Raw genomic sequence first — 13,251 nt, 5'->3', positions numbered from 1 at the left:
ATAAGCTGGCAGCAATGGGATGCCCCTGTACTATGGAAATTTGGTGCAATTTTCTTGTAGTTTCCCAGAAGAGCTTTAAATCCTCCTCACAGGGAAAGATAGGTGTCCTTGGGAAAGGGAACTTTGGCCACAGAACCTGTTGTGATTGCCTCCCAAGAGGCAGGGTGGAGCCAGGGGCCTAAATTTTCACAAGTTTTTCCTTTGCCCTGTGATAAGGCCAGCCAGTGATCTACACTGCTGATTAGGTGAGCAAATCCAGTTAAGAAAGGTTGCAGTATCATTAGGAAGCCTCTGGTCATGACCTGGCAGTGTTTGGTCGTGCAGAACAGGCACCTTGGGTGGTACAGAAGGCCAGCCCAGAAAAGTGATATGATGCTATTGTCAGTCTTCTGTGAAACACACTGAGTAGTCAACAGCGTTCAACATCTATGAGCGCTTGTTCCCACAGGCTCTTAAATCTTGGAAGGAAGGCTTTTTCTTTTTTGTTCAGGAAAATAACAGTAGTAGTAGTAGTAGTAGTAGTGGTAGTAGTAGTAGTAATAATAATAATAATAATACCACCATCTCCTTAGAATAATATGGTTTGGAAGGGACTCTTAAAGGTCCTTCCACTTAGGAGGCATTAAAAACCCTCTTTTCCTTTATAATAATAATGTTTTGCCTAACTGTGTAATTCCAGCGATGTGTTAACTGCTTTGTGCTAATCAATGTGTTTCTTTGGAGCATGTATTTATTACTTTAATGGACATGAGAGCTAACTCCATTATTAGATTCTGATGATCTGTGCCATTACATCATTACTCTTTGCAAATAATGAAAATCTGTCAAATTTGTAATTGCTTTGCAGCAGAATCTGTCTAGCAAAAGCTAACACTGTGGTGTTTGCAGGATGTGTTTGCTAGAGAAAAGTTGCAATTAGGCACTCTAATATGTGCATGACAAACATAGGCACACAAGATGAGACTGTTTTAGCTATAGGTATAGACAAAAGGCCTGGTTGAGATTGTTCACCTTACAGGAGTCATTTAAGCAATTAACAGTGTAGGATGGAGGTGTATTTTGAAGGTTCCTTTGGTACTTTATTTTGAGACTACAGAAATATAGGTACCTGCTCCAAGGATAATATATTTCTAGCATCCTCTTCTTCTAAGCTCTGCTTTGTAGAGGTGGAGAAATGCTAACAGAAGTATGGGTGTGCAACAGAAATGCATTTCATGCTGGAAAGATGATGACGTGTACTCCACAGAGGATGTAAAATCATCTTGGTCATTATCATAATTCATACAGGGAAGATTTGTCTAGGTAGGATTGCAAGCATAAACTAGAAACAGGACGGAAGTATTGCTTAGAGTGAGGAAACACTGAGTGTCTGTGCTTTGTGTTGCCCAGAGATATTCCCAGGAAATTCCTATGCTAATGCCATTCCTCTAAAGTAGAGAACATTAACCATTTTTTAGAGGATGGACATTCCTACCTTGTTTGTGTCATAGCACAAACTCTGGGGGAAATCATTAATCAGAAAGACATTGAATTGTTATCTTTATTCAGAGGCTCATCTGATAAAGTCTAGAAAATTTGGTTGGACCTTAAGTTTTCTGAGTCAGCTATCATGTAACCTGCAGTTTGTAAACTTCTCTGAAATCAGTGTAGGTGCACTTTGCACTTACAGAGCATTCCAAGGTGCTTTCATAAATTGCTTGTACTAACACAGAATAAATTATTTGCAGAGTAGCTGAATGGCTCTATGTAGATAAAATTGAACTAGTGAATAATGGAAAAGCTATGTGCTTGCATGGAAGACCTTTTTTTTTCTGTAAAAAATTACCTTCATTATATTTTTACATTTTGTAGGAAATCAGTGCAAGAAATTAACTCAGGATGATGTGAAACACTGCATAAATCTGTTGTAATAAAACCAGATAAATTCAAAATAGTGTTTAAAAGATTTTGTATAAATCATTATGGAAAGTTGCAAAACTGCAGATCCTTTATATAATGGCTTGTTATCTTGTCTGTTCCATCTACTTTGGGCATATTGATTCATTCAAATGGTCTCAGCTTTATCATGTGTAGAAGCAGGTTTTGACTTTGAAAATTACATTTTCACCCCTGCTATCACTATTCCAAGCAGGAGAGTACCCTGTGCTACAACAGATTCAATTAGTTGTTGATGGCACACCCATCCATCTTTTTCATGTGCTCCATCAAACCTCCCTGCTGCATTGTATTTGATACTCTGGTATGTGGAGAGGAAATATTTGAGTAAGCAAGCATCCAATACCCAGTCATCCTTTACAGTGATCCTGTGATGAGGTTAAACTTTTGCCCTGTGATAGGTTTCTTGTTCAATTTTTCTGATTCCTATCCCTCTTCCCCACTTCCTGACTGCTCTGTGAAAGTGAAAAGAGGGAAATGACATTTTAGGGAGATAAATAAATGCATCTGCACAATGTAAGCAGATTGGAAAATAATAGGAAGTGCTCCCTTTCCTGGGTTCTTCCACTGGATGAATCTTAGTAGTTACTTCAGGATCACTAGGGGAAGTTATTTAGAGAGGAATACAGGCATTTACTGTCACAAAGTTATGGTACATGGTATGTGCATAGTTAAAGGAATGATTTTGAAATATTAATTTGACTTAAAATAATTCTATTTTATCTCTGTGTTTTAGGTATCAGTTTTTCTTGCAGGTAAAGCAAGATGTTCTACAGGGCCGTTTGCCTTGTCCAATCAATACTGCAGCACAGCTGGGAGCATACATAATTCAGTGTAAGTTCTCCTGGCCCACTGAGAGCTTATTTCTTTCAATCCTGCACTGTGATTAATTTTAGGTGATGACTGAAGATAGCATTAACACTTTATGCATTCACTTCCAAACAGAAGTAGCGTGACTGATTTCACTTCAGGAGCCGTAAATAAATGACCATTTTGAATAGATAATGCAGGAGCAATAGAGAAGTTAGTGTAAAGAAAAAAACTTTAAAATCAGTCTGAAGACTCTGCTAAACATTATTTGCTTTGCTGGGGAATATTTTGTCAAGTACTCAAGACTTTATTACTCTGGATTACATATAGAGTATGACAAAACTTTCATCAGGAGATTTACAGATTTCAAAGGCTTTTGGCAGCCTCAAATCTGGGAAATAAAATATTGTCTCAAAAATTACATTATATCAATATGAATGTATGTTTACTTAAGGGGAGGATATGATTTGACCTGAAGTGAAAAATTTTCATTTTATTTAGTATTTATCTACATTCATCCATCAGTAGAGATCTTTTCAGGAGTGGATGTTATGTGCTGCATGCTTAATAGAACTAGCAATCAATTAGAAAGGAGTTGTCTGTCTACTGGAGCAGTTATTCTGTTTCCATTCCAGCTCGAGATCTATGTTCAAATACAATTGTAATCAAAAATTGTGTGAAGAGCCATGCTGGGACCTCTATCTGTAATTTCTTCTGCGTTAAATTTAGATTTGTCTAAAGTGATGTTATCAAGGAAAGATTATTTGTATTATTAGTGTTAAAAGTGTGACTCAACAACTCTTAATATAACATAAAAAAATAGTCCTCCTTTCATATCCATTTTAGAATGACAAGGCAGAATAACTTGTGTATGAAGTGGGAATGGGCATAATACAGGATTTCTTGGTAGGTTATATGTGTATCTGAAAAGCTAAAATTTCAGGCAGTATTTATTTGTGTACAATTATTTTTTACTTTATTTTGCCATCTTAGAAATATTACATGTCATCCTCTGAAAAAATTCTTTGCAATGCACATTTCACTTTACTGGCAGACATGCCTTCTCTGAAAATATACTGCAAGTGTGAAGCAGGAAAATATGCAATGATGGTAGCATCTTCATTTTATTATGAGAAATTACTAAAAGGAGTAAATTCATGCCCTTTAGTAATTTTGTAAGGTGGTGAGAGGTGTTGTTTTGGTATAGTGTCCTGTTCTGTAATTCTAATCTCAAATATTTTGTTGGAAAACAATGAGAAAGTTTATGGGAGAGAGAAGAGTTAAAACATAGCCAAGGTTACATACAGCGAGTTAAAGTTAGTCCAGGCACTAGAAACTATGCATTCTCATGGGCTCTATAAAAAAACTTTATCCTTTTATTTAGGGCTAGCAGTTGTTCCAAATATGTAAAGACACCTGAGAAATGTCTGTCTCAGACACGGAACACAATTTCAATGGAGGTTTTCCAGTGAGACTTCTCAACATCCCTACTAAGCAGATCACCGTCTTTTTCTAGCAATTTCATTTCAGCACTTAGGAAAGAAACATCAGTAGTTAGATGAGTCTTTTCCTTCTTGGCTCTTGAAGCCTTCTTTTGGCTATGTTTTTGGCTTAATGGGCATTGGATAAGAAAGCTCCTGTGAAATCTTTCTCAGAGAAACCCAGTGTGCAGATATTACCCAGGGTTATAAAAAAATTGAAATACTAACTTCTGCAGAGTTTCTTAGATGCAATTATTGTTAAGATCAGTAGACGTGAGTTCTGGCCAAGATGCATATTTGTTTTATAATTATGTAATGTGTACAAATTCAGGGTTGCGTCAAACAAAATTACATTGGCTATTAATCATGTTCTTTTCTTTAAGAAAAGTCTTTGGAAAGCTATTTTTATTTTAAAAGTGAATTTGATATCCAGGAAATACACTGATATTTTATTGAAAAAGGAAAGCTTGTGATTCTTCACAAGAAACACCATTAGAAGACCTTCCTTCTAGGACTCACAGGATATTTACCTCCATTTGTATTCCCAGTTCATGTTAAAGTCCCAGCAATAATATGAAACTTTTCTGCCATTAATATTGCAGTATATCATGAGAGCATATATATTACAAAACTAGAATTTTCTTCTACACTTGTTTTGCATATGCTGCCAAATAATCACTGTAATTGAATTCAAATTTTGCTGGTTTGGTCAAAATTTTGTCTGGCCTGTAGAAGCAGTAGATTTCCTGTCAAAGCTTCTAGCTCTTTCTAGCTCTAACCTTATATATATCTTTTAAAATGCATGAAGACAAGTTTTTTTCTTGCTTTTATCTGTGCTGATGCAAATAGTTCTGTATTCTCTTCCTTTATTCCTTTTTTTCTTATTTGACTGCTGATTAAATGGGCCGTCAGTTGGAGAGGGGTGGCTGGGCACCAGTAGGTTGATTATATAACACATTTTTTTGGTTGAGAAAAAGCACAGGTGACCTTTGTTATCTCCTTGTGTTCTGTAGCTGAGCTGGGGGACTATGACCCGTACAAGCACACTGCAGGTTACGTCTCCGAGTACCGCTTTGTTCCTGACCAGAAGGAAGAACTGGAGGATGCCATAGAGCGGATACACAAGACTCTGATGTAAGAATTCAGTACTGTTGGGAACTTGGCAGGTAATACCAGACTCAGGGATGCTAGGTAGGTGGGGAGGAACAGCCTGTGGCACAGAGTGGAAGTTTCTAGACTTGAGGAAAAGACACAGGGAATCTAGTTATACGTCTCAGAAGCAGGAAAGATTTTACATATTCAAGCTGTTCTTTTCGGAACTGAGTAGGACAATAGCTGGAAATGTGAGGTGTGTCAGACCTAGGTATGGGTGTTTCAGAGCCAGCAGTTTTAATAAAATGTATGCCAGAAATTCATGTGTAGAGCCAAAAAAAACACTTGCTTGCTTATCTCCAAGTTCATGTTCCTGGTAAGTGTAAGGAAGCTTGTTCTAACAAATCCAAGTTAGGTGCAATTGTGATATAACCATTTATGAAGATGAGAGCAGTAAGGACCCTTTCATGAGGGTGTTCATCATAGCCTTTGTCAAAGTAATGCAAAGAGAATCAGTTACCCATCTCGTAGTAGATCTAAAGTTCTTGATTCTTTTGCTATAATGAAGCCATAGTCTGGATAAAGGTTAAGTAATTTTTGCCTGTGGCATTGTGTGGTAATATTATATGTGTCTTGTTTAATGAGAATAGTTATTAACTCAGGGTCACAGCTGTTCTCTGAAAAGTTTTCCAGTAATTGGAGTCTGTGCCAGTTGCCACGTTGACCTGAGCTTTCTCTTCCAGGGAAGAGAGTCTGTTGTCACTAATTATTTCTATGTGATTGCATGACAGCCTTATACTAATTGATGCATTTCTGAGAACTTACTACATGTATTTCTGTAAAGTAAAAAAGTATTGTTTTTTCCATTCCAGAGAGAGGAAACTGAGTCACAGCTAGTTAGTTTGGTTCAACATCACAGAAGTGGTTTGTGAGAAATGAGACTTGAGATGAATTGCTGTGAACTAAGCAGCCTTCATTTCTCTCTCTCTAAAGCTTCTGTAGCCATTAGGTTCAGAAGGCAGTGGTTGTGAAGGGAAGGGATCATTGTCAAACACTTACTGATTTGGAGCCCTGGTACCGTTCTGCTGCTTGGCTGCAGTTGGGTATCAGGGATTTAGTGGCATCAGAACAGAGAGGAAAGCCAGGGTGTGCTCATTGCTACTTCAGCCCAGCTGTTACCATCAGCACTGCCAGCTTGGACTTCTGCACAGGTCACCACAGACTCTTCAGGTAACAAGTGTGAAGCTATAATGGCTGAGGGCATCCCAAATTGTCTCATTGACCAGAGACATTTTAGAGACAGGTTTATGCAATGGTTTGGAAGAACTGGTTTTATTCTTTCTGGATCCCAACATGGAAACACGGGGGATTTTTTTTGTTTGTTAGCTTGGTTTTTTATTTTGTTTGTTTGGTTTGGTTTGGTTTGGTTTTTTGTTTGGTTTTTTTTGTTTGTTTGTTTTGTGGGTTTTTTGGTTTTTTTTTTGTTTTTTTTTTTTTTGTTTTGTTTTGTTTTGTTTTTCAGAACAGCTATGGCACTGCATATACCTTCTTTCTACTGGTTATGTTGAGAAAAACTGGTTTTGGTTGCATGTTTTCTCTCAGTTTTTTGGGGTTTTTTACACAGCACAATAAATATTTGGAGATTCAGTAAGGATGAAGATTTTTGAGAAAGTTTCTAAAGCAAGGAAGGTGAAGGAAGAAGTAGAGGGGGTTTCTGACTCTGCAGCCTGCCTACTGTGATTGTAGTCCCATCTATAAACCAACATGGCATCTCCAAGGGAGAGCAGTGTGACATGACCTGATGTTGTCAGGCATGTCTGGAGGATGAAGCAGTGACTTTGGGGCTCACTTGTGAGGGAGGAAACACTTGGTGCTGGAGGACAGAATCCCTCAGGGTGGACAGGAGAACTGGTACTGCACTGCTGACAGTGCCCATTTCAGACTGTGGGAGATCCATCACTGACTGGAGCTTGGCAAGTCAGCTGCTGCTCTGTTTTGAATCAACAATTCATGCTACCAGTGGGGCACAAGCAAAGCAAAATTGCCCCTGATGTTTAGCTTTAAAAGTAGCTTTCAATTTTGCTTAGGGCCTGAAGTGTCACTCAGGTGCCCTTTGTCCATCCAAAGGAGTGTGTGTGTGTCAGCTGCATGGCTGCCACTTTGCCAGCTTTGTCATCCCCACTGGCAAAGACTGCTTTAGTTTTGGGATGTGTGATGCTGTGGAGAGTTTGTGTTTTCACACATGATAAAAATGAAACACTCTTTGTACTAATGGGAGTACTTTCAGTCCCTGACAGTTCTACTTCCCTTCACGTTCTGGCTTCTCCATCTGCTTTTGGGAGGACTTCTATCTCTGGCTCCCATCTGCTTCCTTCAGAAGCTCCAGCTCACATCTTTGTTTCCGTCAATATTTTTGAAAATTCAGTTTCTAAAACATGATGTATTGCTGTGAGAGTATTTCTAAAAGCACATTCAAACAATTTATTTGACATTTGAGCCTTTTGGTCCTTTCAGAGGCAGGTGAGAATAGATGAGTAAGTGCATCAGCATTTTTATAAGCCTGGTCAGTAAGTAAAGAATAACAGCAGGGTTTTAAAATGGTGTTGTATTCTAGCACTAATTCAGTAATGGGGTAATCCATTTTGCTCAGGACTGGCATTTAGCCTGCTTGCAAACTCAGTGAGAGAATACAACCCTGTGAACATTTTGCTTACATTTCTGAGATAAATTCTCAAGACTTTAAATTAAAAATCAAGCTGCAGAGTAAATTTTTACAGCAAAAGTGTATAAAAGACGTGACAGATGTGACATTACTGATGTGCTGAATATCCAGTGTTCTGCATGTTCTGAATACAGATAATGAATGACATATCTACTGGGATTTGAAGAAAGGGATCTCTTACAAGCTTCAGGTCTGCTGCTTTTCCAGGAGTCCTTGGAGAAAAGAGCACCTGGAAAAGTGGCAGTGCTGCTACACGGATAAGATGTGCTGAAGCAGTCCATCTCCCAGATACAAAGAAATCATTTTACATGCCTTTGAATACCTTTACATACCTATTGCATTCATGCTGGCACTGCTGCTTCACTTCTTTGAACTTGGAAATTCTTTTTTCTTATGTCAGCCGTAACACAAACTTGGGAAAACCTGGATGGTAACTTCTAGGCTAGAGAGAATGGTGACACAAGAAGCAGGAATGTGGATATTGCAGGACTTTTCCAGATCTTTGGTGAAAATGTTGAATGTAGAATGCTCTACTTCACACCTTGACTTTGAAAGGTAGAACATCCAGTATTCCCCCAAGAAAACCAACAGGATGAAGCAGGATATTCATCTTCCTGAGCTGATATTTTTAAAAGGTGTGCTGTACTTTCCCAATAACAGTCCAGTTGCTTTCAGATCAGTATTGAAAAGAAGTAAAAATGAGAACATGGCTTCAACTATTTCAGGCTTACAAAAGAGAATCTTGTCCTTTTATCAGTGACAGATATTAAGCGAAGAGCAAATTAAATTCTGAGGATAAGGCTTTGAATTTATTTAGTTGTATTGTTCTTTTTGAAAATAAGTCCATTTTTGGTAATGTCAAATATGTTCCTACTAGCCAGGATTTTTCCCTCACCAGTTTTCCCAGTTGTTTCCTGCCAGTGGTACTTTTTAACTGATGGATTGATATCTGTAGCTAAGAAGGCAAGCAGGATCTTTGAAAATGGCTAATCTCATGAGGCAGACTCCAAATCTTGTTTTCAACATAGCAGTCCTGGGTGCTACCAGCTGGTGTGACTTAATATAGGCAATATTTTATGGAGAATGTAATAATTTCTCTGAAATTATCAACCTTGCTTTCAGGAGCTTCAACACTGCTATGGGAAAATAGTACCCCAAGCAGTCATACTATTCCTGCTTTATTAATAATAATGTAATTATTGGGGAAAAAAGTTATTTTGCATATTGAAGCCTAAAAATGAAATGTGTGAAGTGTGTTTGTGACAGCAAGGAAAAGATTAACCCCTGCATTAGGCAAACATTGTATATATGATAGCATATATGTCTGTGCTAGGAGACCACTAGAGATCTAGTCTAACCTAGAATAAGAAGTTCAGTGTTGAAAAGACAATGACAGTCTAAAAAAACTGGTAAGAAGGGCTGCATATGTGTCCAGAAAAGTGTTTTTATTAATATGATCTATTTTGATATGTTGATTGGAATGACAAGATTCTTAAAAATAATTGTGTTTACAGGGGTCAAGTTCCTGCTGAAGCAGAAGTGAACTACTTAGGTGTGGCCAAATCTCTGGAAATGTATGGAGTGGATCTCCATCCTGTTTATGTAAGTGTTAATTGTGAAAAATAATTACTGCACTAATGTGTGAAACACTACTTATATAGTTTTGTTGCCACAGGATAGCTGTAAAGGGAACACTACTCAAGAAATGAAAGGAACACATATTTACAGACAAAGAGGATCCAGTTATTCATACATACAAAAGCCTAATGATTTTCAGATCAAATGCTGTGATTGTGTTATGCCTATAAAAACCAATCAGTTATACTCTGGATAAAAACAATTCAGATAGAAAAGAAATAAGTTGTGCAAGTGTCAGGAGTGGGGGTTATCACCTTTGTCTTTGACAGAAGAATTTGCACATTATTTTCTCTTAAATAAGAGTAAATGTGTCCTGCAACCTTTTCAATACCATTGCAAAAATTAGGGTGGAGTAGCAGTAGTATGTCTGGCTTTTTTAAGTACTTGTTTTCAAGGTTTCCCATGTTGTATCATGCAGCATTGCAAGTTGTCTCAGAAAACCTCTCCATTTCTTTTGTCTGTCAGCATGTATGTTTGAATTATTTTGCTTCTGGCAGGTGTGGTTTTTTGTTTTTTTTTTTTTTTTTTTTTTTTTTTTTTTTTTTTTTTTTAATAAAAGAAAATCAAGGGTTCAAATGGGGAGTTATAGTATAGATAGTTCACTGAGTTAGATTGTCAGTACTTTGTAAAATTACTAGAAAGAAAATAAAGAAGTCAAGATCCTGCCTGAAGATTAAATATGTATTTCCTCTGAAAAATGTGTAGCCTGAAATATAAAGTACCTTTTGATGCACCCTATGGCTTAATTGTATTCATATCCCAGGCTTTGTTCCCCTCTCACCAATGGAAAAATGGGGAGTTACTGGAACAAGATTCAACATGATCCAACAAAATCATGTTAAATTAGTACTGCCTGGAATTTTTTTTTGCCTCATAACTTGCCTTTGTTGTGCAATGAAATCCCTGCCTGGGTAACCTGTGAACATCATTGTTCCTACTTAAATTGCTTCAGAAGCCCTCATTTGAGACTGAAGCTGCACACATGACGAGATGCAGTTATTTTGCTCCTTTGGTCATATTAAAAGTAAAGTTGCCTTTAGCAGTTAATTCACTGAGGACCACAGGCAGAGCTTGCCAGGTGTGCTTGACTTTTGTCAGCCCTGTAATCACACTGGACACTTTCTCAGCGTCTCAAGTCAGTGCCTCTCACAGCTGATAATTCTGCTGCTCATGCTCCACTGGTTTAGACTTGCAGGACTCTTCCTCATTGCCTCAAGCAGGCAGGTGAATGAGCTTTTCCAGCTGACTTTCTTTTAACCTCATGCACTAGGGTTTGCACTCTTTCAGCTGTAAGCTGCTTCTGGTTTTATTTATTGACTGTTAATTGGGGTGGTGGGGACATTCTGCCACTCAGCAGAAGGGCTTTCACCCTGTTCTCTCCCAGTGCCATTTGAGATTTCTATCCTGACTTCAGGAATGGTTTCCTTTGGAGGAGTTGATGCATGTGGCTGTACCCTGCATACCATTGCCCTTTCTGAACAACAAAAAAGAAGCTTGACTCTCCCAAAGGAGCTACTTCACTTGGAGGCAGCAGCAGCTGACACTATTTTAGGAGGGAGAAGGCAGCTGTGTGGTTGTATTATAGGTCAGAAAATCCCTATTTACTTCCAGCTGAAAGTTGGGATATCAATTGCATTCATGCCTGAATAAGGAGTTCAGTTTCCGAGTTTTGGCCATTTGCCAAATAGCAAAAATTAATTCAGTAAGCAAACAAAAAAAGGGATATTTTTGTTTTTCACCATGGTGTGAAATTCCCTTTCTTTCCCTCACTGCCATTGTTTCTTGCCTCTTTTCCCTGAGAACTACAAATTTTCATATAGAATCTTTCATAAGTAGATCAAGTACTATTTTCCCATTTGTACAGAGAGTGAAACAATATATTTAAGTCACCAGGATGAATTTCTCACTGGATCTCACTGATACTGTGATTCTACTTGCAACTGTATGAATGACATAGATTTTTATTTTCTAGGGTGAAAACAAATCTGAATACTTTTTAGGATTAACACCCATTGGAGTTGTTGTCTACAAGAATAAAAAACAAGTAGGAAAGTATTTCTGGTATGTATTATTTAAATGTGCAGCCTGCACTAAAACAATAACAATGTTGTATGGATGTCTATGATTTGTGGTATCTATTTGAAAGTTTAATCATAGCAATATCAAAAAAGTATACATAGAATTCTTAATATTTTTCTGGATTATGCAGATTTTTAATTCTTTGATAGTTCAGGTATTGAAAACAGTAGATCACCTTTACAATACTCATGCTGAAATGTTTACATATCACTAATTGTCTGCTGACATCTGGGGCATACCTGAAAAATAAATCTACCTGTGAATTTGTGAATTTTTTTTGTCTTTTTTTGCTTTTGCAAATGTATACAACTTTATATCTTATTATAGATGAAATTAAAAGATCATGAAGGTCTGTCTTTTTTTCTCAATATTACAGGCCTAGAATTACGAAAGTTCACTTCAAGGAAACACAGTTTGAACTTCGAGTCCTGGGAAAAGATGTAAGTTTCTATTTAGGCCTGAAAAGATTAAAAATAAAAAATAGGTCTAATGAAGGTGGAAATTTAGTGAGTCTGTCAAAGTCTAATTGGTTTTATTGAAATTTACCATATGAAACCAAATGTAGGTGAAGGGAACCTCACAAAGCTGTCAGGCACAAAACAGGCAGCCATGTTATATAGCTTCAAACTCATTTGTGAGACTTTAACATCAGTTTGCTCTTAGACTATTGGAAAGAAAGCAATATTGGTTCCAGTGGGGCAAGGACAGCAGGTTAATAGCAAGAGAGAAGGTTTTAAGATACAGCAAATAAACAAACAAACAAACAAATTTCCCCTACAAAGCATGTGGAGTAGGAAAAGGAGGACAGAGATTGTTTGTAGGAAAAAATAATAACATGTAATAAAAAACATAGTTTCAGTCAGTTTGTGGTTTTTACTGTCTGGTTTAGTTGTAAGTTTAGTTGGCTGGATTATTTGTATGTCTTTTTGGAACATGAAATTTTATAGTTTCATAAGGACTGATAGTTTATAGTTTTAGATGGTATTAACTTGCTGGCAAAAGTCCCCTTTACTGTTTATCTATGTATTTTTGTTCATCTTTGTAAAGGTTGTCAGTCTCATCCATGGTTTTTCCATGAGGACATCTGTCTTGCTTCTGTTGTGGACAGCATTTCTGGTGTCTTTTTAGATGTCTTGGCAAATCTCTCTTTTGTTACCCCCAAGTGGCTTGTTTATATTTGGTGTGGTAATCTATGGGAATTTTATTTCTGAAGGTGTGTTTGTTGAGATAGGAGAGGTATTTAAAGGCTGGGGAAAGGTTGGGAAAACTTTTCACCATGTTTCATGTACAGGATCAGTGATAGTTCATGTAAAAAAATGTCTGAGTTTGACTTAGAGTGAATTGCTTGGAAGTGAAGCTATAGCTTCTCTTGGATGCCACATTTCTACAGTTTTCTTTTAACCATGTGGAATTGCAAAGGCTTAACATGAGTAGAAAACCTGGAAGGTTTTGGAAAAGTTGAGGCTGTGAATACTGATGGCTGGTGAGCTCTTA

The 13,251-nt window shown here is 37.4% G+C and overlaps 1 protein-coding gene across 1 annotated transcript in view; it reads left to right on the top strand.

Annotated features, from left to right (window-relative positions):
- The window catches only part of EPB41L4A (erythrocyte membrane protein band 4.1 like 4A), a 114,391-nt gene that overhangs the window by 54,357 nt on the left and 46,783 nt on the right, over positions 1–13,251 (top strand). Inside the window, exons 5-9 of the mRNA XM_053932754.1 lie at positions 2,672–2,769; positions 5,240–5,360; positions 9,555–9,642; positions 11,651–11,739; positions 12,134–12,197. Coding sequence (XP_053788729.1) covers positions 2,672–2,769; positions 5,240–5,360; positions 9,555–9,642; positions 11,651–11,739; positions 12,134–12,197 — 460 coding nt within the window. The remainder of the gene's footprint in view (positions 1–2,671; positions 2,770–5,239; positions 5,361–9,554; positions 9,643–11,650; positions 11,740–12,133; positions 12,198–13,251) is intronic.

Source organism: Vidua chalybeata, chromosome Z (genome assembly GCF_026979565.1).
Source record: "Vidua chalybeata isolate OUT-0048 chromosome Z, bVidCha1 merged haplotype, whole genome shotgun sequence".
NCBI lineage: Eukaryota > Metazoa > Chordata > Aves > Passeriformes > Viduidae > Vidua > Vidua chalybeata.
The sequence above is the reverse complement of the archived record's forward strand: the minus strand, read 5'-3'. Positions and strand labels throughout refer to the sequence as shown.